Raw genomic sequence first — 25,494 nt, 5'->3', positions numbered from 1 at the left:
TGCAGGATTGCTTTGAAACCACTGAATGGAGCATATTCGAACACCTAGAACTGCATGAATACACTGATATAGTACTCTCATATATCAAAGTGTGCACAGATAATGTAACCGTGGGCAAGTGCATCAGAGTCTATGGGAATTGTAAACCCTGGATGTCTGCAGAGGTACAGATACTTCTGAGAGCCCGGAATTCCATCTTTAAGGCAGGGGACAGAGAAAAATACAATGAGGCCAGGGCAAACCTACAAAGAGGCATTAAGATGGCAAAACAAAAATATAAACAAAAGGTGGAGAACCATCTAGCAGACAACAACCCAAAGCAAGTGTGGCAGGGACTGCAGCACTTAACCAATTACAAGGGCAATACAATGAAGGCAGTCAACCCTGATGCCTCGTTGGTAGAGGAGTTGAACATCTTCTTCGCCCACTATGAGGTGAAAAGACCTGACCCTATAGCCCCAGTCCACCAGCCCTCCAACTCCCAGCCACTCACCTTGTATGAACACCAAGTGAGAGCTGTACTGAAGGCTGTGAACTCTAGTATAGCTACAGGTCCAGATGAGGTGCTGGGGATAGTGGTAAAACTTGTGCCGATCAACTAGCAGAGGTCCTAACAAGGATTTTTAACATCGCCTTGTGAACGGCCAATGTTCCATCGTGCTTGAAAGCAGCCACTATCATTCCAGTCCTGAAGACAACAGGAATTAACAGCCTGAACAACTACAGACCTATTTCACTAACGTCTGTAGTGACAAAGTGCTTTGAGAGACTGTTTCTTCAACACCCTAGGTCATGCCTCCCACCAAATATCGACCAATACCAGTTTGCCTACAGGGGGAATAGGTTGACAGGCGATGCCATAGCTACTGCCCTACATTCTGTAGTGAGTCATCTAGAGAAACCTGGGAACTACGTCAGAATGCTTTTCATAGATTACAGCTCGGTCTTTAACACCATCCTCGATGAGCATCCTCATTGAAAAGATGACTACTTGAATTTTCCTTCTCTCACCTGTGATCAGATTAAATACTTTCTGATGGACCAGCCACAAACAGTGAGTGCTGGGCCTTTCATATCCTCTTCCCTGAAGCTCAGCACTGGCTTTCTTCAGGGCTGTGTGCTCAGTCCCTACCTGTACTCATTGTACACATCTGATTCTGAATCTTCTGACCCATCTAATGTGATTATCAAGTTTGCAGATGATACCACCGTATTGGGCCTTATTACAGGTGATGAATTAGCATACAGGGAAGAGGTCCAGAAGTTATCCACATGGTGCTCAGGAAACAACTTGCACCTAAACATCAGCAAGACCAAGGAGATGGTGCTAGACTTCTGGAAGAAGAGAGAGGAACCTACCCCACTTTACATCAAAGGGGGCTGTGTGGAGAGGGTCTTCTCTTTCAAATTCCTGGGAGTCCATTTTAGTGAAGATCTCACCTGAAAAAATAATGTGATCCAGGTGGTCAAGAAGGCTCAACAGAGACTCCATTTCCTTAGGATCTTGCGGTAAAACAAGGTGGAACAATGACTAATGATCTCCTTCTACTGGTCTACGATAGAAAGCGTCCTCACATATTGCATTACGGTATGGTATGCTGGCTTGACAGCCGCGGATAGAAAGACATTACAAAGAGTGATGAGAACAGCACAAAATATCATGGGCTGTCCCCTGACTTCACTAGATGAACATGCTAGGACTCATGTCTTAGCAGGGTGAGGAAAATCCTTAGGGGATGACTCACACCCTGGTCAGCACTTCTTTACTCTCCTGCCATCAGGCAGGAGATATAGAAGCATAGCCAGCCAAACGAACAGGCTGAAAAATAGCTTCTATCTGTGGGCTGTCAGACTTCTGAATGCAACATAACACCATAACTATTTAGTATGATAGACTTGTAGGGCCAGCACAATGTGTAACATGTCTACACTGGTGCAATATAATATAACGTAATGTAATGTACATATATGTATAGAGGATTGTGTGTTTGTTAGTATGATCTATGGGGTTAGGGTTTTTTTCTTTCTTTCTTTCACTTATGAGTTATTGAGATGTATTTTGTGTTTGGGGGGCTGCACTAAGGGAGGCTCATCCAATCTCATTGTACACATGTTGTGCATTAACAATAAAGGTTTGAATTGAATTGGAGAACTTTGGTTTTTTAAAATTGTATATTTTTGTGCATGCAGATTTCTAGATGCTTTTGGCATAGACAGATTTACAGATTTTACAGATTTACAGATTAACAGAGGCTCTCTGTGGCAGCCGCTCAAATATTGGAACACTGCTATCATTTCTCCCCTAGTCCCTCTCTTCATTAGACTAACCATGCCCAGCTCCTGTAACCGTTCTTCCTGTATTTTAGTCTCCAGTCCCCTAATCATCTTGGTTGCTTTTCTCTGTGCTTTTTTTAGAATCTCAACATCTTTTTTGTAGTATGGTGACCAAAACTGGATGCAGTATTCTAGGTGTGGTCTTACTAAGGCTTTATAGAGTGGTATTAGTACTTGACTAGATCTTCGTTGTATCCCTCTGTTAATGCAATTTAGGATTGGCTTTGGCTAGACAAATAGAAAAAGGGCTCTGTTATACAAAGGGAAATATATCTAACTTTCCTCTATATTGGCAATCAGGAATCCTCTTCACTATGCAGAATGATAATTTGATATCATGATAAATTTTATGTTAAGCATTCAGTAAATGCCAAAGTAGGCGGTAACCTCTTTTAACATTTGTTTAAAAGCTAAGTCAGCATTTATATATGACATTCAGCATTGTTTGAACTGATGGTAGTAGGGCTGTGCAATACTCAGATTTGAGGGCACAGAAGTGCTTAGGAACAACCATCCTCTTAGAGCAGCTGCATGTCCTGGGACTGCAGCATGACTCACCTCCACCTCCAGTTGTAGATGCCCAAGCATGTACTCATTTCGTGGAAGAGTAGTTGCAAGTTAGCTCATGCTTTTGCTTGTAATGATGCCAGATATAGGCCAAGATAAACTCTGAGTATTTTTGCAAAGCATTTGCAAACCAGCATAAGCAGTTTAATCAAGGAACTGACTGAAGATAATCTTGACACTGTCCTTGAGGTGTGGCAGCACAATGGGCTGAACCAGAATTGATGCAATGTTGTAGTGGTGAAATCATATGATGATGAAAAGCAGTAGCTTCTAGGTGCTAATGAGCCCTGTAGATATGGGGCAAAAGAGAACACTGTCTGCAATGACAGCTGGACCCATGGCAGCTATTCATATACTCATGCATTCATCCTTTCCAGTCCCAGATATCCAGATTTCACTCCAGGCTTAGCAATAAATCTTAACTTGGTAGTAGAGTGGTCTAAAGCACCCTGTTATTAAGAACAGCTGCCTGCAATTACTGCAGGTTCGAATCTCGCCAAGGCTCAAGGTTGACTCAGCCTTCCATCCTTTCTAAGGTAGGTAAATTGAGGACCCAGTTGTGGGGGCAATAAGCTGACTTTGTATAAATATACAAAAGAATGAAAGCTATTGCTTAGCGCATTGTAAGCCGCCCTGAGTCTCCAGAGAAGGGCGGCATATAAATCAAATTAAAACAACAACAACACTTTCCATTGTTTCATCCTGTATTCAAGAAATGTGCTTACAACAGAAGCTTCAGAGACATGATTTAGCTAAATAATTGGCTTTAATGTAGAAAAGATAAAAGCTCTGTACATGCAGAACACAAAAATCAAGCTCTGTATATATATATATATCTGCTCCAGGGTTTAAATTGCAGGCCTTTTTCTCCTACGTTGGCTTCTTTTCCTAGCCTTGAGACATCTACTCAATGTTTATGTAACCGTTTTTTCGGGTCAGAGCACTGCTACTTCCTGCCTCACCAGCTTCAGCCATTGCACAGATGGGACATCTGTCAACATAGATGAAAAGTCTTCTGTCCCTTTGCTGAAGTCCTAGAGTGGTCATTCTAGGAGAAGGATACTTTTGTGGATGATTAAAGATAGTCCCAAATTGAAAGAGGCAAAACCAAGGAAATATATGTAGTTTAAAAGCAAACAGAAGCCATCCAGAGTTGTTGAGTCAGATGCCCTCAGAGTTTAAACAAATAAAACAATATATTTTCTCAGAAGCTCAGAACAAAACTAGCAGTTCTTTGATCTAATTGCAGATGGTAGTGATCCAATTACGATGAATTTATATAAATTTAATATAATGTGAAAGAAGGCATTGTACATAACACCATAATAGAGATGTATTTTTTTTAAATTTGGGGATTTTTTCCCTTCTTCTTTTTGTAAATCTTATATTGTTTTGATATAATGATATTTGTACTGTATGAATTGAAATTATTAATGTTCTATTATTTCAATAACTATTGAAAATACAGAGAAACATTTTATCAATATTAATTTAATAAAAAGAAAAACAAAGAACTAAAAAAACAAAAATAAATAAAAAGGAAAAAATAGGAACTTTCTCACTTTTTGTACGCTGCTGATTTGCAATATTATAGATATTTAAACCACCTTAGAAGATAGACTGTGATTATATTTGCCATGCTGTATGATGTATGTATGGGAAGCACTCTTGCTTAAATTTGCTTAAAGTTCTATTTATTAAGTTATTGATAGGTATTTATAGGCAATTCCAACAATTCACAAATGCTTTTAACTAATGAAATATTTGGTACCAATAATATATTGTTAATATAAAATAATGCAAATTAAAAAGAACCTAATTTATATTTCAACAAATCTATCTCCAATTCATTTCATATTCCCAATTTCAAAATATCTACTCCCCCCCAGCAGTACAAAGGGTTCTGCTGCATGTTAAAATAAACTCTAATTATGGATATCAATTCTTATATTTCTGGACAAAAAGAAGAGGAAAATGTTTTGTGGGCAAAAACAAGTTCCCCCCAGTAGCAAGGACTGATTTCTCAAGTACTTCTATGAATGGACCTATTCTATCAGTTAAATTGAACATTTAAAATCTATTGCAATGTGCTGATGATCAAAGAAAACTCCCACTGACAAAACATTTATTCTTTGAAAGATCATCATGAATGCATCTCCTGACTGGATGGATGAACATAAATTGTTTATGACAATGTCATCAGACCTGAACTTTCTTCCCACGGGAGACTGCTCTGAATTTTAATATGACTCATGAATTAATTGATTAATTATACCACTTAATTTTATCAGCTCCAAGTCTCTTTGCTCTTAAAGTTCAGGAGCAGGACTTACGAGAATTGGATTTTGATTTGATTTTCTAGCTTGGTATCTTCTGGTTATATCAGATGGTCTACAATACCGAATTTAAAAATAAAAGCATATATGGAGGATGCTAGGTTGAGGGAAACTACTTTTTTTTTGCCATCTTTCTTCCTCCACTGACAAGAGATCAGTAATAGCAAGTATGTATGTCCTTGAGAGGAATTTATCAGCACATACAGAAGTCTGATCAGATCAAGCATCTGCTTTCTTGGATGCGTTATGGATGGCAGGAGTTCTTTTTACAGTTGTTTTCTATTATTGAGCATTCAGTGCTATGTTGTCTCTGTGTATTTATATTATTTTGTGAGTCGGCTGCTTACACTGATTCAAGAAGATCCTGTCTAATTGCCTCATAAAGCTTAAACCTATTCTTTGCTTTGAATCTTGCAAAGTTAGAGACCTGGTTTACACAAGCTAGATTATGGTTTAGATCTCCTGAGAAGGTTGCACTGAGTTACAGTTTTCTCTACTGGAAGGCAGGTACCAGACAGAATAAACTGTGACTGAGTTCCTACACTGCATTAAGCCAGGGGTGGGTTTTACTTACCTTTACTACCAATTCACAATGGGGCCGTGCACGCTCTTCTGCACATGCACAGAAGCGTTCAGATGACGTCGGGGTCGGTGGGTGGAGCCTCCTGCTGGTTTTACTACCGGTTCTACAGAACCAGTGTGAACCAGGGACAACCCACCACTGCATTAAGCCATAGTTTGCCTAATCAAACTATTATATTGAAGCTGAAATTCACTTAAACCATAAGCAAGCAAACCTCCTTATAGCTCAGCATAATATGTGAATTCAGCCAGTATGTATGTAGGATCACTTATTTTAAAACTAAAATACTCTGCACTAATCTTAAGAAAGAAATGCTGGCTTCCAGTCTTTATACCTTCTCACTGGCAACAGCAAAGAGGGTCAGGACAGGATCAATGGTGATTGCAGCTGGCAACCAAAGTTCCACTCTTTTTCTATGTGCTTTAGCAATAGCATTTAGACTCATATACTGCTTCACAGTGCTTTACAGCCCTCTCTAAGTGGTTTACAGAGTCAGCATATTGCCCCAACAATCTGGGTCCTCATTTTATCGACCTCGGAAGGATGGAAGGCAGTCAAACTTGAGCCTGGTGAGATTCAATCTCCCAAACTGCTGACAGCTGGCAGTCAGCAGAAGTAGCCTGCAGTACTGCAATCTAACCACTGCACCACTGCAGCTCTTTAGTCTCCTTCCTTTTTTCTCCTCTCCTCTCCTCCCCTCTCCTCTGATTTAATAGAATAAATTCTGTGAAGTCATATCCAGAATTAGAAGAAACCAGTAATATTTATTGAAATCTTCTAATCCTGATTAGAATCCTGGATTTAGATAGTACAAAGCAAAGAAGCCGATACACACACACACACACACACACACACACACACACAAATATGTACCCCGTACTATATCAAAAAGCTCTGTTTCCTGTTAGAGAGTCAACATTCTGATTTATAGATCCCATTTTGTGTATTTATTTATAGATGTATATTCAAATACATCTCTGAGGAGGCTCATAGTACAAAATTAACACATAAACACGGTTAATTTTTAAAGTACTTGTGAATTATGGAGGAAATTGTTCATTCTCTACAGCAGGTGGATCTTCAGATTCTGCTGAACAAATTTAGGCATCCAGCCCAGCCAGTATGATCAAGAATAAAATATGATGGGAATAAATGGAAAAAATATTTCTGATCTCCTGCTACTTTTTAAGTCCTAAAGATTAAGGGGAGCATTTTAATTGAACCTGAGGATTTGGGAAGGGTGGTTTTTGTAAAACTTATGGAATGCCCATGTTCAGATTTAAGGATTCCCAAAGGGTATCCACTATTGAATCTATAGCCTGATGCTGTCATCATATCCTAAAGATGCAGCCTGAGATATACAGCACTGGATACTAGTCTTTTGTTTAGTCTCTCTAGCCCCGGTGAAGTGACAACCTATAATACTATTTGCAGAGTGATACTTCCCCCAATACTTTCTTACCATCAAATTCTCAGGATAGACTAAGGAAGAAGAAATGACATACTAGAGGGATTTGGTGCCATTCTGTCAGCATGACCAGCTTTAACTCCTGTATCCTTCATTTACTCTATTGGTTTTAAACGTATATAATAGTTTCAGTATCTTTCATCTTTTGCAGGATGGTGGAATATTCCCTGGATCTTCAAAATATTAACTTGTCTGCAATTCGCACTGTACGAGTTCTGAGGCCCCTCAAAGCCATTAACCGAGTGCCTAGTAAGTCTATCTGCCTCCTTCCTTTCTTGACGGGGATGGGAAAATGCACGTCCATGCCTTTTTCACGATAGGTTGGCACTGTATGAGTGATTTAGTATTGGGGCAATCCAGGGGCCACATGAATTCACCAGGATCCCTCTTGTGGTCTCCAGAAGGGAGGGGGGCAACCCCATGGGTCCCATTTTGCATTTTGAAGAGTTTGGAAAGCCTTAAGCTTTGTACATATTTAATGCATTAATTTTACTTCTTAAAAGTTTAGCTCCCAGCCCTATCCACTTTGGGAAAGCTTCCCCAATATGACAGATAAAGTCTGGTGCAGTCCTCAGGCCAACTGAAGTTTCATTTCCCTAATGCGTCTGGGCCCTGCCAGCCATGGATGGTTAAATGTGTCACCATGAAAACAGACCAAACTCCCTTGGGAGACATTATAGTCTTTTCTAATAAAGCTTTTGACAGAAGCATTTCCAAAAATAAATCTCATGTTCAGGTCATAAAAAAGTGTGGCCTTTTAATATTAATTTCATAATAGTGAGAAGTTAAAAAAAGAAGTTCTTTAAGTATTTGTATTGGGACAAGAGCTATTTCACTTGTCCTTAAATGATCTCCTGTTGGAAGTATGGGATGAAGAGTTCAGTGGTAGATTACAGTACATCAGGTTTTTTGAAGAACAGTAAAAACTGAAAGCAGATCACCAGAACGAAACAACTGTGGAAAGATGAACTGAATTGGCAATAAAATGGTAAAATTAGGTTGGTTCATGAATACAATCATAAATCCTCAGCTACATGTTGAAGGCTCTTGTGGTGATAAACCAGAAGAAGAGACATGAAATTACAGTGAATAATTAAGAGCTTGTCTTTTGTAAATGAGAAATGGTCTCTTTTCATCATACTTTGGCTTTCTTTTATGTTGTTTACATTAGGATATCAGGACCATTTTATTCCTTTAAATGGGATTTTGTTACAGCTAAGGGTTTAGATGTGGAATGTTGAGTTAATTTATTTAGAACTCTGAGCTTTTTACTGATATTGGAGAAGTTACTTATTTGATTTGCCTATTTTTAAGAGATGTTTCAGAAAGCTTTAGAAAGTTGGCATTATTCTTCAAATAACACAGCCATTCTTGCAAGACCTGGGGAAGATCTTGGAAGTTTTCTGAAGGCTTTCTGAACAATTGCAACAACAGGCTGCATGATTTAGCGACTGAATGGCACATGTGTCTGTAATTGAGATGGCAGTAGGGAGTGTTGGGATTGCTAAGGACTCTGGTGATATGATGTCTTGCTTTATGACCACATCATTTAGCAACAGAAATTCTGGTCCCAATTGTGGTGGTAAATTGAGGATTACCTCTCTATTATATTGGTTTGATCCTCTATAATAAGTTTATAAGTTCACATATAAATAGATCATGTAAAGATATTTGGGAAAGAATCATAACTCATAATTATTCTTGGCAGATCAAGACTCTACATTCGGAGAAATGTGGAATTAGCATTCAGTATGAATATGTAAATACATATTCAAACTAGATGCATGTCAGAGTGCATGCAAGTGAACTTCTCTAGGATTTGCATAATAGGGTATGATCTCCGAGAAGTTCTTCTCCATAGCAGTTACTCAATGCAATTTGTTTAGCAGGCAAACCCAGAAAAGGGTCTCCAAATTGGGCTGTGTGAGGAATAATTCTCAAGTACCCCACCTTTAAGTTCTGAGGGGTTTTGCAGCTAAAGTCATTTATTTAAATTTATCATAATAGCATTCATTGTAGCATTTATAGTAACTATTTTATGAAGTGCATGAAATGAACTGGAAAGTTGCTATCTGATTTTAGTTAAGCCAAAATAGTTACAGCCTGGTTTATTAAAGGATAAAAATATGGACAGCACACAATCCATTCAAAGTCATTTATCTTCTAATTGGCTGTTGTCTTTCAAGGACTTTATGAGGGAAGAGTTGTTTTTTTGGTAGTTTCTCATCCATTAAAGCTCTGGAGAGATGTTGTCTTGACAACATCCATTCAAAAATTGATGCATATACAAAAATACAGACAGAAAATATTCCAGACAACTACCATCACCACCTCCTCCCCCTCCTCCCCCTCCTCCCCCCCCTCCTCCTCCTCCTCCTTAGGATATAACAATATAAACTATTTATCAGTTACAGTATGTCAATGCTGTATCTGCAAATGCATGTAAGATGTACTGCTGTGTTTTCATGTTGTATGAGTGTTTATATCTAGCTATATATACATGTGCTTTCCTGTTGTACATGTGTATATATCCAGTATGTTCTTGTATAAATTTGACTGGCATTAGTACAGTTAACTTCCTCAACTCGGTGGACTCCCAGGTGTATTTAGCACCCAGATGTACAACTCCCAGAACTTCCAGATTTTGACCATATTAACTAGGAGTTATGGGAATTGCAGCAAATAGATCTAGACAGCATTGCATTCAGTAAAGTTGATATTTAATAATATAATCTTATTAAACTTATCAGAGCATAAAATACACATTATAATGAAAATAGTGGGAAAATGGAAAAGGGGAAAGATAGAACTGTAGATTGAAGGGGAAAAGAGAAATAAAGGGTTAATGTCTGACTCTTCAGTGCTGTAGAATGAGTATAATAATGTTACAGCCTCAACTTTCTACTTTGCATACTCAATATATACTAGCCACTTCTGTAACAAAAAAAAAATCCCTCCTCTAACCATTAAATTTCAAAGTCAAAGTTAAGAGTTTTTTTTTTCCATGGGAAATAATTGTGAAGCAGCCTTAAAGCAAAACTAATACGCTTAAAAGCATGCAACTGAAAGGGCCGTTCCATGGAATTTGGAAAAACTAAATACAATAAGCAAGCAAACAATGAGGGACATGACTTCTGGTATCTTGCACGACCCCTTGACATCCTATGATCTAAAAACATTTTAGACTCTCCCTAGAAATAAATGTTAGATAATAGCCATAGTTTTCTTTTCCTTTTCCTTTTGTTCCACTGAGTGCCACTCTAGGTCTTTGTGTATGAGAGATTAATATGAGTCAGGTTTCACAGGGAAATTGAACCATTAGGATTTCCTGGGCCACAATGTAAAAAGATTGATGCTTTCATTTTGTAGAGCTGCTTGCATATCTAAACAAAATATTTAGAATAGAATAACAGAGTTGGATGGGATCTTGTAGGTCATCTAGTCCAACCCCTTACTTAAGCAGGAGACCCTATACCAGGGTCAGCATGTTCTGACAGGTTCTGGAGAACCGGTAGCGGAAATTTTGAGTAGATCAGAAAACTGGCTGGCCCCAAAGTGGGGTGGGAATGGAGATTTTGCAATATCCTTCCCCCAGGAGTGGGGAGGGAATGGGGATTTTGCAGTATCCTTCCCCTGGAGTGGGGTGGGAACGGAGATTTTGCAGTATCCTTCCCCTGGAGTGGGGTGGGAATGGAGATTTTGCAATACCCTTCCCCCAAGAGTGGGGTGGGAATGGAGATTTTGCAGTATCCTTCCCCTGGAGTGGGGTGGGAATGGGGATTTTGCAGTATCCTTCCTTTGCCATGCCCACCAAGCCACGCCCACCAAGCCACACCACACCTACCAAGCCACACCCGCAGAACCGGTAGTAAAAAAAAATTGAAACCCACCAGTGCTCTATACCATTTTATAATGTTCTCTCCACAGTATATACAGGCCAAGGAATACAGATACATTTTATTAAAATGATTATGGAAGGAAGAATGTGGGAGAAGTTTATAAAACAGAAAGTATTCTCTCTGCTCCTTTTAAGTACTGCCTTTCTTCACTGCACGGAATTTTTGCAGACTCTACAGAACTATAACTATTGCACAGTGGGGATTTTACTGTGTTACTTATCAACTCTGATCAAATAATGATAGTAGTATTTGCATAACTATGCATCACACAGACATTAGCAAGTTAATATTAACTATTATTTGCATATCAGGCAGAAAAGCAGGACATTTTTTTTTTCCATGCTGAATGGCAAACTGCAGGCTTTCATTCTACACTTCATTAGTTTTTATTTGAAAAATAACTTTTTAACTTTGAAGAGATCAATTTTGCCTTAGATTTCTTTAATTCCGTCTTTATTATTTTATATGAACTCAAGGTGGCAAGCATGCATAATACTTCTTCATCCTCCTGCGGAATGCGGAATTTCAGAAAAATGGGAATACCAGGACATCTTATTTCCTCCTGAGAAACTTATATGGGTAGTCCTTGACTTATGACCACAATTGAGCCCAAGATTTCTGTTGTTAAGTGAGACATTTGTTAATTGAGTTTTGCCCCGTTTGACAAACTTTCTTGCCTCAGTTGTTAAGTGAATCACTACAGTTGATAAGATAGCGACCTGTTGGTTAAGTGAATTTCACTTCCCCATTGACTGTGCCTGTCAGAAGGTCGCAAAAGTGATCACATGACCTTGGGATACAGCAACGGTCATAAATAAGATTCAGTTGCCAAGCATCTGAATGAGGATGCTGCAAAGGTCCTAACAGTGAAAAACGGTGGTGGGATTCAGCCAGTTTGCACCACTTCGGGAGAACCGGTTGTTAACTTTCTGAGCAGTTTGGTGAACTGGTTGTTGGAAGAAATCATTAGGGCAGAGAACCGGTTGTAAAATTATTTGAATCCCACCACTGGTCATAAGTCACTTTTTTCAGTGCCATTGTAACTATGAAAAGTCATTAAATGAACTGTTGAAGACTATCTGTACACAGGCCAGAAAGCCACAGTCTGGACAGAACATGGTGAAACAGGGACTCCAGATTGACAAAGGAGTGTCACAAGGCTGCATTCTCACCTCTTATTTATTCCATCTATCTGTGGAAAATATATAAAGGGAAGCTTGATTGAAAGATTAAAATTGGAGGAACCTGCACCATGCTGATCACATTATTTTAATAGCCAACAATGCGAAATTTTTGCATGCCCTATACTAAAAGACCACAGTGAAAAAGTGGGACTAATGTTAAATATAAAGATGATCAAATTAATGACAACAGGTAGAACAACTAGCAATAAAGATAGTAAAGTGATGGATTGTTTCTCCCTGTTAAGAGCAATTGCCAACAAAGAGGAAGCAGTCAAGAAATGCATTGCAGGCCAGCACTCAGTACAGCAGCCATGAAGACCTTGGAAAAAATATTCCAATGCTGTGAAGTGTTTATATCAGAATTGTTCGAGACATGGTGTTCCCTGTGACATTGTATGGAAGCAGAAGTTGGACTTTGAAGAAGTAGGAAAGGAAGAAGTGGAACAACTTGCCTCCAGAAATTGTGAATGCTCCAATACTGGAGGTTTTTAAGAGGATGTTGGATAACCATTTGTCTGAAATGGTGTAGGGTTTCCTGCCTAAGCAGGGAGTTGGACTAGAAAACTTCCAAGGTCCCTTCCAAATCTGTTATTCTATTCTATTCTATTCTATTCTATTCTATTCTATTCTGTTCTGTTCTGTTCTGTTCTGTTCTGTTCTGTTCTGTTCTGTTCTGTTCTGTTCTAGTCTAGTCTAGTCTAGTCTAGTCTAGTCTAGTCTAGTCTATGAGTATTGACCCTTTTGAACTAAAGTGTTGGAGAAGACTCCCGAAACTATTGTGAAAAGCCAAAAAAAAAATCCCAGTGGAGCATTGAACAAATCAACCCAAGGTTCTCACTCAAGACACAAATTTCCAGGCTCAAATTATGCTACTTTGGACTTGTTATGCAAGGACTCAGTTCTCTGAAAAAAGGCTCTAAGGCTGGGAAAGGTAGAAGGAAAGAAAGGAAGAGAATGACCAGCAGCAAGGTGGATGGACCCAGTTACAGAGGTAATGAGTACACCATTGAGGGACATGATAGGTTAGTGATAAATTATCTTGAAGAAAACTTGTGTGGTCACTAGGAATCAAAAATGACTTGATGACACATAATTAATTCCTGATGGAATGCCAGTGTTAAGGTTGGTGAGGCAGGAATCATATTTTTCTAGAATATAAGAACAGTGGCCCTTCAATCTAGAAAGGGTTGTGATCAGGGGTGAAATGCTCCCGGTTCGGACCGGATCACCCGATCCGGTAGCGATGGCAGCGGGTGGTTCGGAGAACCGGTAGCAAAAATCCCTGCGCCCTACCCCCCCACCATGCCCAGCTGAGCCACACGATCATTAGAGGCTTTTTATTTTTACTTTTAAAAGCATTTTTTCTACAACTTCTTCCACCGAAAAAATGCTTTTAAAAATTAAAAAAAAAGCCTCTGATGATCGCGCGGCTCAGCTGGGATCTCAGAGGCTTTTCAAAACATTTTTTTCTGCAACCTCTTCCGGGGAAGAGGTGGTTTAAAAAATGCTTTGAAAAGACTCTGACGATCAGGCAACACAGCTAGGATCGTCAGAGCCTTTTCAAAGCATTTTTTAAACCACCTCTTCCCCGGAAGAGGTTGCAGAAAAAAATGCTTTAAAAGTCTCTCTGACAATCCCAGCTGAGTTGCCTGATCATCAGAGAGACTTTTCAAAGCATTTTTAAAAAAAAAAAAGTTGGCCATGCCCACACAGTCACATTACCCCCCCCCACCAAGCCACGCCCACCGAACCGGTAGTAATAAATTTTACATTTCACCTCTGGTTGTGAAAAAAACATACCTCAACCACCCAAGGACACTAAGTATCAATTAACTTACGAAATCATGGGGGAAAAAACTAGAGTTTAAATACCAGGCAAATATCGTATTTTTCAGAGTATAAAACGTACTTTTTTCCCTCTTAAAAGAGGATGAAAATTTAGGTGCATCTTATACTCCGAATGTAGCTTTTTTGAACCTTTTTTTTCAGCCCTAACAAGGCGCTAGCAAGTGAAGCAATCTCCGTGGTTTGCCTGCTTTTCTCATTGCTTCTCTCTCCAAAGATCAGTTGTGCTTTAGAAGCTGTTTTTCATCCCCAAACAGGGGATAAAAAACCAGCAAACTAATGTGCTGAAGCTGACCAAACTAAGGACGCTAGCCATATGAACACCTGGTAGGCAGATTTTTTCCCCCTATTTTCCTCTCAAAAAACTAAGCTGTGTCTTATACTCTGGTGCATCTTATACTCCGATACAATTATGTAGGTCAAATAGACATCAACAGTTATGTCGGAAATTTATTTTTTTGTCACTGTGAGAGTGAGGTGGGCAGTACCTAAATTTGATAAATAAACTTTATTCTTGTCTGCATTAATGCTTTTAACTAGGTAAGTTATGTCTGGAGATCTTTTGCCAAGTCTAACTGAGAGCTGAACTAAGAGTTAATTTCTGGAAACCATGATTTATTACTTAGCCCAACTGTGTGGACTGAAAATCAAAGGATTAAAAAAATTGTTTTAGAAATAATACAACAAACTGTTCTCTTACAGCTTTCACTGATACATTTATCAATTTTTGAAGAGTCCTATGAAATAGAAGACTTTACAACAGTCTTATTTTATCTATGATAGTTATGGCTAGAATGGAAATAGTGAGAAAATCTTTCTTCACTGCTTCCTTTGTTCAAATATTACCACCTGCCAAAGGACAACTGGAACAGTTCCAAAGGTTATGGATTATTGTGGATTTTCTGCTTTAGGCTGCTGCATTATCTGTGGACTAGTTTATCCCTGATGTGGATCTTTGTTTGATTTCCAACTATTTGTCTGCATAACCCTCTCCTAGGTTCCATTTCTTTCTACGCTATTCTAGCAGCCCTCTAAACCTGCTACCTGTGATGTCTTTGAATTATGTTTCCTATCTCCAAAAGCAGAAAAACTGGCCATGTTGGGAAAGACAGAAATTGTATTTCAATGCATAAGAAAAGTTTTTCATTAGAACATAGAAAAACAGAGTTGGAAGGGACCTTGGAGGTCTTCTAGTCCAACCCCTGCCCATGGCATGAGATCCTATATAATTCTGGACTTTCTTTGGGCTTCATGGATGGATACACATGATCATAGAAAGAATAACAGAATAATAGAATTGGAAGGGATGCCAGCAGTCTTCCAGTCCAACCCCCACCCAAGCAGGAGACCTTATAGCATTTCAGACAAATGGCTGTCCAATCTCTTCTTTAAAACTTCCAGTGGTGAAGCATGCACAACTTCTGGAGGCAAGTCGTTCCACTAGTTAATTGTTCTCACTGTCAGGAAATTTCTCCTTAATTCTAGGTTGAATCTCTCCTTGATTAGTTTCTATCCATTGCTTCTTGTCCTGCCTTCGGATGCTTTAGAGAATAAGTTCACTCCCTCTTCTTTATGGCAGAACCTCAGATATTGGAACACTGCTATCCTGTCACCTCTAGTCTTCTTTTCACTAGACTAGACATACCCAATTCCTGCAACCCTTCTTTTTCTGTTTTAGCCTCCAGCCCTTTAATCATCTTTATTGCTCTTCTCTGCACTCTTTTGAGAAAAGTAGATCCACCATGAGCAAGGTTAGGCATTGCTCTATAGCAGGGATGTCAAACTCACGTCATCACATTGTCATCACGTGACATATCACAACAGTTTTTCCTTCGCTAAAATGGGGGTGGGGTGGCCAGCACATGACGCTTCCAACCTGTGGGCTGTGAGTTTGACACTGTTGTGGCCCACCAGCTGCCAGTGGAGCTGGTGGCAGACTCAGACAATGAGGAGGTTGGGGAGGAACGTGGGCCAGTCCTGGAGACTGGGGAAGGCTTTGATGGATGCTCTGTGTCAGAAGCAGAGATAGACCCAGGGCCGTCCAACATTTCCCAGCTGCCTTCGGAGTTGGAGATAAGGGGGGAAGAAGAACAGCCAGGGCCTGTTCCAGATGCGCTTATGCACAGAGCTGTCAGGAGAGGAGAACAACTGAGGAACAGGAACCGACTCAGAAAGAAAGGCACACATGGACGCTGAATGGCCCCTCCCTGGCTGGGGAACAAATAGAAGCAAAAGGGGAGTGGTGGTTGTAGGAGACAACAGTTCGTATTTCTTTTGGAAATACGTGCTTATCGTGGTTTGTGCCTCAGAGACTGCTTGCAAGGAATTAATTTACGGCTTTGCGACTGGAAGCTCTCGGCCTGGCAATTATCCAAGGACTGATAAGGTCTGTTACTGCAATTAACCCTTGGAAGAATTATTGCCCGGACTTTTCTGTGTGTGAATGCCATGAATTCACAGTAGCTAAATAAAGAGGGGGTTTGGGGGACAAGGAGTCTGTTTCTTGGTTATGCTAAGGCTGGGTCAGAACAGACACCCCTACTTTATAGTATTGCTACCCCTTTTAGAATCATAAATATAAGTTCTACTTATGATCTTTGTAAGACAATGTCAGATATTTATTACCTTTCTTTTTGATAGCACTTTATGATTTATATGAGTTGTGCTGCTTTGGAGCGGCCTCACACATTCTTTTAAGCCCAAAGTCTCATTCTTGGGAATCTGTGCCTAAAGACTGAAGAAATGCAACACTGGAAAAGTAATAAGTGTATGTCTATTGTGGTGGGGGATTTAGACATGTTGAGTAAGTTTCCATGTTTAGTTTATTGAATTCATACACTTTGTCATACTGAAGTTGACATTCAGAAGTTGATACGGACAGAATCATTAAGTATCTAACAATTAATAGAATACTGGTGACATTGACAAATCTAAAGTATTTTCAGCTCTGCAAAAGAACAGGAATTCACATTTTTATATTGACTCATAATGTTTAGATTAGATGTGCAGTAAATATTAGTTTCCTAAAATTTGTCATGTTTCAGCCTGGACCAGGAAACAATTTTACAAATGTTTTACATTATCAATACTCCCAGAATATTGTTTTTGTGTATTTGCGTCAAAAACCACTTGAAAACTACAAAATCCACAAAGTGAAAATTCAGTGCAGTACATGGCAATATTATGACCTATGTTACCTCAACCTGACAATGAATTAGAATACACATGGAAACATAGATTTCTGGTAGCCTATTATTCATGTTGAATTCAGTTTGCTTTGAAGAGTGGCATCGTATATGACTAATAAGAACATTGCTCACTTTATTCCAAGTCCAACTCTTTCTCCTTCCTACCTCTACTTTCCTTCTTCCCATAATCAAAGCTATTTTGGAATATCTTGATGCATGGCTCTATAACAGAATTTCAGGGATCTTTTAGGATTCCTCAAACTTTTCTGTAGTCACCTTTATGTGGCCATTCCAGTCTATCTTATTCATAGTTGATTATTAAAACGCAGCCCTATGGAGAAGAGGAGGCAATGGGTGGTATGTCAGATTCATGCCTAGCCACTTAGTTAGTGGTACCAAAGGTGATTTTTCAAGAGGCAGCTGGACTTTCTGGTTTTTCTTTGAAGACATTTTGTTTCTCATCTCTCTCTCTCAAAAGAGGGGGAGGGATATGACATTATCTATCTCCAGTTTACAACACAGACCTTTCAACAGTTCCAAGAAGACTCCACACCCACTTGCACTACTCAGGTAATCCTGATGATACAGATAAACCTCCAGGTGGCCTTAACGACTCTCTAAAAGAATGCAAATGATAAACTGTCTGCAAGAAATATAAATCCTTCTATTCCCCACCATCCAGCCAGAGCTAAAGAAGCTTCTTGGGTGAGAAGTGAAATGTCTGCAAAGTAAAACCAGAAAGTCTACTTGCCTCTTGAAAAAGCACCTTTGGGACAACCATGACCTGGATGACTGAGAATCTCCATAGATATATAGCCCCTAGTAGCATAGTCTGACATTCTGCTTGGTCTTCAAAGGGAGAATCTTTGCCATGATGTACCCAAAATACCTAGAGGGTGATACTAGTAGATGCTGAGAAATCCCAAGTTATACTTCTTGCAAAACTAGCACAATCTCAGTTGGGTGTGCTTAGTATACATGGAATACTAAGAGGAGATTGAAATAGAAGGAGGGGAGGAAATAGACTGCAGAATCTGAGAAAGGAAATAAATAAATATTGTTTTCTTCAGAGACATACCCTGCTTTGCATCAAGAAAGTTTCTTAACATTCCTGAGATATAAACTCTTTTTTTTTCATGAAAATCAGTAGAGATATAGATTTTTTAAATAGCCAGACCTTGGTCTTGATATACTTATTATTTATCCACTTTCTCATCCAAAAGGACTTTTCCTTAAGAAGTAGCAGCAAAAAAAAAAAAAAAAAGTTCCTGCTCTTCCTAAAATAATTATTACTTAAAGCAAAGTATGTAATTTTTTACAAAGCTGCTAATGGCAATGTATTTTATTATTGAGAGAAGAAAAGACAGAATTAATGATTTCACAATTTGGGGATTAAAATAGGCCAAAGGTGATGGGGAAAAGAATAAGACGATAATTACACAATGGAAAGAAGGGTAGAAGGCATAACTATGGTTTTTGCTCTTTTTCATTTCCTATTCTTTTTTTATTATTATTATTTTTACTGTAACAAAAATGTGTGTGAATTGTACTTTACCGTCTTCATAATAGAAGGACTATGGTTGAGAGAAAGTGACCCCTGCAATAGCCTTGCAATGACAATTCACTCACCAAGTGCCTATACTGTTAATCAGAAACTCTGCAGGTTGGGTTGAAGATGACACAACTTTGCAGAGGCTAATGCAGCTAGGTAGTTTTATTTGTTCTTACCCAACAGAGAAGGCCGGCCTGAGAAATTATTCAGGCAACGGTGCCATGTAGTTCAACATCGAACAATGCTGCAAATTGGATAGCCAGGGTGAAAGAGAAAGCTGTTTGCAATAATTCTGTGGTATCTATTCTTAAGATTGCAGCTTTAGTTTGGATTTTCAGTTAAAAAAATAATGTGTACTGCTCCGTTCTCAGCAAGTGTCAAATTTTTATAAAAGTTATTTTTTAGACAAGGGTGGGAGTCTAAAAAGTTAAGATGGCAGCTTCAACTGTGTGGTTGCAATCATCAGCTTTGCCTTTTGTTTTTGTCTTTTACAATCCTGCACCTCCTTCAGATGCCTTTGACTTCAGACAACTCAATTTTTTAGTTCTTCAGTTACCTTTATTTTACTTCAAACTCTTTTTGGGGGGGAAATACATGCAGTTAGAGATCCTGTGATTGCTAACTTTTGGTTTTTTTTCCTCCCCTTTGGATTTACAAAATACACTCCTATTAGGTATACATGGCAATATTTTGATGCAGAGCTTTATTTGTTCTTTCTACATTGTTTAAATTATACCACCTTAGTGATTTACAAATATTAAAATGAAGAATGTCCTTTTAGATCAGGAATAAAAAGCAGACTGAAAAGCAGTAATACATATTTTTACTACTTTCTCCTCTTAGTCACATCAATACCAGTATAGCACTAATATATGCTCAATTATGTTTCCCTAGCTTACATTCCCTGCATATAAACAGAGAGTGTTTCAGGTGATATTTTTAGCTTTTCCGATCAAAATGTTGTTTTTGTGGGAATTGATGAAGTAATTTTGTTCCCTGGATTTTTATAAGACAACCGCCACATCAACTGGAAAATGGCATGATGATTGTGTCTGAAAAAGCATACAAAATTAGAAATAGCCTGGGCTGGGAGCAGGTGCCTAGCTAGACATGGCACAGATTAACAGTGGAACATTTCAACCCTTTCCACAAATTTTGTTTAATGCCTTCATTAATAATCTTCACAAAGAAGTCAGGCTTGTTAATGACATTTGCAGATGGTGCCAGAATTGGATGGACCGCAGATATTAATGAAGACAATAGAAGAATATAAACGGAGGTAGTAAGAATAAGGGGTGAATGAACTGAAATGTAAAAAAATTCAATGACTATATTCATCCAAGGCCCCAAACTATATTAGGGCTTAGAGGCTTGTTCAAAAGAATAAAATAAACTAGATTTTCCACTCTAGTCTGTTGAACTTGTAGGAAAATTCTTCATTGGATAATGCATAATATTAACCAAGATGTTATAAGCCAGGAGAGCAGAAGACGTACAGCAGAGAAATGTATGCCCGTAGAAGATACCTATAATTCAGACCATTGAATTTACCAACCACCAAAAACATATGTGGATTACAGTCATAAAAGCATCGCAATAAAATGTAAAAGTCAGAATACAATCTGAATAGAAAATAAATGATAATAAACTTTATGATAAATGGAACTTATATACAACAGCCTTGCAGAACTATGCCATTGTGGCAGATTTTTAAAAGAGTGTAAAAGTGTAAAGAGAGTAAGTGTCATTCTGATTTCTAAGCGATTACATAAAGTAGGGGATAGTAATGGTTTGGAGCCCCACTGATTTTGACTTTCATATATTGGGAACCCAACAGGCCCAATTCATTGTTCTACATGGATGAGGTACTGGTTTTAATGAATAAAACCAATACTTTGAAACAAATCTGGAAATGTATTATCAGTCACATGGGTATATTGTCTTTCACATACTGTATCAGCACATGGACATTTGCCAACTGCAGTTCTGGAGTAGTTTTCAAAGATGGCCCCATGCAAAACACATTGCAGTAGTCTATCTTAGCAATGAAACAGGGATACATTATGGACATCAAGTAATTTCCTTTGAGATCCACGGTGTAGCCCATATTTCACTATTTAATGAAATACTTTGTCAAAGACTCCACTGAGTTCCACATACACCAAGTCTATAGCACCCTCCTGATCTATAAAGCTACTAACTTTATGAATATTAAGTTACTGGTATCTAATCTTATTAGTCAATACAATTTGTTGTAAAAACATTTTTTTCATGTTGATTATAGCATGTTTTTTTTTTTTAATTTTGATTTATATGCCGCCCTTCTCCGGAGACTCAGGGCGGCTTACAATGCATTAAGCAATAGCCTTCATACTTTTGTATATTTTATACAAAGTCAGCTTATTGCCCCCACAAACTGGGTCCTCATTTCACCTACCTTGAATGGAAGGCTGAGTCAACCTTGAGCCTTGGAGAGATTCAAACCAGCAGTAAATTGCAGGCAGCTGTGTTAATAACAGGGTGCGTAGACCACTGTACTATCAAGGCTACTTGCTTTCCCAAGTAGTCCCCAATATTATTTATTTATTTATTTATTTATTTATTTATTTATTTATTTATTTATTTATTAAATAAAATATACTATACTGAGATCTCACTAGTTCTTAGGATTTCTAACTTATCACCATCATCCATTACCATGTCATCCCTTTCTCCTCACAATGGACCTATACTCCCCTTGGCTTTCCTTTTATTTCTAACATACACAAAGAACAGGTTTTGTTTTGTTTTGTTTTGTTTTGTTTTGTTTTGTTTTGTTTTGTTTTGTTTTGTTTTGTTTTGTTTTGTTTTGTTTTGTTTTGTTTTGTTTTGGTATCTCATCAGCCTTAGTCCATTCTGAGTTTTAGCTTTTCTTTTTTTTATTGTGTTCCCATTATTTTTAGAGAGTACTTTGTATTCTCTGGTAAGATTCCCCTTTTCCCATTTCCTATACATGTTGCTTTGCTTTTTCGCCTCAGTATTTTAGAGAGCTCTACGTGTATCCATGCTGGCTCCTTTAGATTTTTCTTTCTTGTGGGGACTGTTTCAATTGGGCCTTTAGCATGTCATTTTATAGAATTTCCCATCTTGCCCAGATGCTTTTTTCCTCAAAAATAAGAAGACGTTAGATTTGGTGACCTCAATCTACCTTTTATTAATTGGACCCTAAACGAATGTACAACTGAACCCATACATGCAACCCTGTAGAATACTGTAACTAATCTGGGACTTGATCAACTAGTAACTAACAACACTAGACTCAACAACTGCCTTGATCTCATCTTCTGCAACAGTTTAAACTCAATTTATGGACTACAAATAAAAGAACCCTTTTCCAACAGTGATCCCAGCATGATTGACTTTTCACAAAAATCATCATAATGATAGGATCCCCAGTTATAACTTTAAAAAAGCCAACTATGATCTCATAGACAATGAACTCTCATCTCTTGATTGGCAAACTCTAGTCACTGACTGTAATAATGCTGAAAACCATTATAACACTTTTTTGTTCAAAGTCAAAAGTATTATTAAACTATACGTACCACTAATAACCCCCAAAACCAGAAAAAAACAAATTACCCATAACAATAAGGAAGCTCCAATCCAAAAAAAATATATATCTTTGGCGAAAAAACGAAACTAAGCAGCTAAAGACTGAATGCACCAATTATCACATCAAACAAGAGGAAAACCTTCTGAACACAAAATCCACCCGTGCCTTCTATAATTTTGTAAACAACAAATTTAAAGACTTGAGATCCATCCCACCCCTAAAAGGACCAAATGATAAAGACTGTAATGATGAAACCGTTAAAGCCAACCTCTTTAACACAGTCTTCGACTCAGTCTTTGTAAACAGTGACAGCACACACCAAATATTTCCCAGTCGTACCACAAATAATTATGATTACAATGATCTAATACATATTGATTTTACAGATGACAACGTTGAAAAGGCACTACGCAGTCTAAAACCATTTTTATCAGTGGTGGGTTGCTCCCAGTTTGCACCGGTTCACAAGAACCAGTAGTAAAAATTTGTAGTAGTTCGGAGAACCGGTAATAACATTGGCTGGCCACGCTCCCGAACTGGTTTCCGGCCTGGTTGCCGCTCACTTACCCCTCCCACCTCATCAGAAACTTTTTTTTAACTTTTAAAAGCATTTTTTCTACAACCTCTTCGGCCGAAAAAATGCTTTTAAAAGTAAAAAAAAGCCTCTGATGATCGCACGGCTCAGCTGGGATCGTCAGAGGCTTTTAAAAGCATTTTTTCTGCAACCTCTTCAGCCGAAGAGGTTGTAGGGGAAAAAATGCCTTTAAAAGACTCTGGCAATCCCAGCTGAGTTGCCTGATTATCAGAGGCTTCTAAAAGCATTTTTTTCTGCAAACTCTTAAGGTTGTAGAAAAAATGCTTTTAAAAGTTAAAAAAAATCTTGGCCACGCCCACCCAGTCACATTACCCCACTACCAAGCCACACCCACAAAATAAGCCACGCCCACAGAACCGGTAGTAAAAAATTTTAGAACCCACCCCTGATCTCTATCTATTGGACCTGATGGACTGTGTGCCTACTTCTTAAAAAAGCTTTCCACTGCAATAACAGAAACTCTTAAGCATAATCTGAAAAATCTTTCAGAACAAGCTCCTTGCCCAACCAATGGTCACTAGGCATGGTCATCCCTATCTTCAGAAAGGGAGAGCCCAGCCTAGTTGAAAATTACAGACCAATCTCTTTATGTTGCATGACCTGCAAAATCATGGAATCAATCATTAACCAATCCATTACCCTCCACCTAGAGACAAACAACCCACTCTCCAACAAACAATTTCGTTTTAGAAAAAAAATATCCTGTAATCTGCAACTACTACACTGCAAAAATATGTGACTACACATCTCGATCAGGGCAAAGCAATAGACGCAATTTACATAGACATCTGTAAAACCTTTGATTCAGTAATACATGACAAACTACTTCTAAAACTAAAATCTTATGGCATTTGTGGACTCCTGCATAAATGGATAGCTGCTTTCCTGTCAAAAAGGCAACAAGTGGTCAAAATAGGAAGCGCTCTATCAAATCCTGTACCTGTCAACAGTGGTGTTCCCCAAGACAGTGTTTTAGGACCAACACTCTTTATACTTTACATAAATGACCTTTGTGATCATATTAAAAGCAACTGCATTCTCTTCGCTGATGATGTAAAACTATTCAACACTATCGACAATGCTGCTACCCTTCAAAAAGACCTTGACTATGTGTCAGATTGGTCAAACAAGTGGCAACGTCAAATCTCAACCAACAAATGCTCTGTCTTACATACTGGCAAAAAAAAATCAGAACATAAAATACAAGCTAGATGGACATGACCTTGTAGACCACCCTCACTCTGTCAAGGACCTTGGAGTACTCATTTCTAAAGATCTAAGTGCCAGAGCCCACTGTAACAACATTGCCAAAAAGGCATTAAGAGTTGTTAACCTAATCTTGTATAACTTCTTCTCTGGTAATATTGTACTACTAACTAGAACATACAAAACATTTGCTAGACCAATTGTCGAATACAGCTCATCTGTCTGCAACCTGCACTGCATATCGGACATTAATACAATTGAGAGATTCCAGAGATATTTCACAAAAAGAGTCCTCCACTCCTCTGCTCGCAATAGAATTCCTTATGCCACCAGACTTGAAAGTTTGGGCTTAGACAACTTAGAACTAAGCCGCCTTCAGTCTGACCTAAGCGTAGTACACAAAATTATCTGCCACAATGTTCTACCTGTCAATGATTACTTCAGCTTCAACCGCAACAATACACGAGCACACAATAGATACAAACTTAAGGTAAATCGCTCCAAACTCGATTGCAGAAAATATGACTTCAGCAACAGAGTGGTCAATGCCTGGAATGCACTACCTGGCTCTGTGGTTTCTTCCCCAAGCCCCCAAAACTTTAACTTTAGACTGTATACTGTTGACCTCACCCCATTCCTAAGAGGTCTGTAAGGAGCGTGCATAAGCGCACCAACATGCCTACCGTCCCTGTCCTAATGTCCCTTTTTATTCATATCCATTTCATGTATTCGTAATACATGTTTATACTTTTATCTGTTATCTTATATACGCTTTATATATATCTTATATACGCTTAACAAATAAATAAATAAATAATTTTAAAAAGACTTATGTTCCTTTAAGTTCATCAAAAGATGCTCTTCTAAAGCCCAGTATGTAAAACTGAATTTTCTCAATTCCTTTAAAACTCCACTGTGAATATCACAGTGTCAAAAATAAAAAAAACACTTTTACCCAAGGTGCCAATCATCTTCATTTCTTCAACGAGTTCCCCCCTGTTGGTGAGAATTAGGTCCAGGATAGCAGATACGAGCTAAGTGAATTTGTCAATGGCGGCAACAATAACTTCTGGCAGTGAAATTCCATAATGCTTTGCAAAATGCAGCTTTGGCATTATATATGCAGATATATCTGTGTACAC

At 38.4% G+C, this 25,494-nt stretch overlaps 1 protein-coding gene across 1 annotated transcript in view; it reads left to right on the top strand.

The window, feature by feature from the left end:
• CACNA1I (calcium voltage-gated channel subunit alpha1 I) overlaps positions 1–25,494 on the top strand; it is a 359,066-nt gene that overhangs the window by 227,305 nt on the left and 106,267 nt on the right. The window contains 1 exon segment of the mRNA XM_070947665.1: positions 7,440–7,537. Within this exon segment, the coding sequence (XP_070803766.1) occupies positions 7,440–7,537 (98 nt within the window).

The sequence above is a fragment of the Pituophis catenifer genome, unplaced genomic scaffold, assembly GCF_029215685.1.
Source record: "Pituophis catenifer annectens isolate HBS135680 unplaced genomic scaffold, rPitCat1.0.hap2 SCAF_7, whole genome shotgun sequence".
NCBI lineage: Eukaryota > Metazoa > Chordata > Lepidosauria > Squamata > Colubridae > Pituophis > Pituophis catenifer.
The sequence above is the reverse complement of the archived record's forward strand: the minus strand, read 5'-3'. Positions and strand labels throughout refer to the sequence as shown.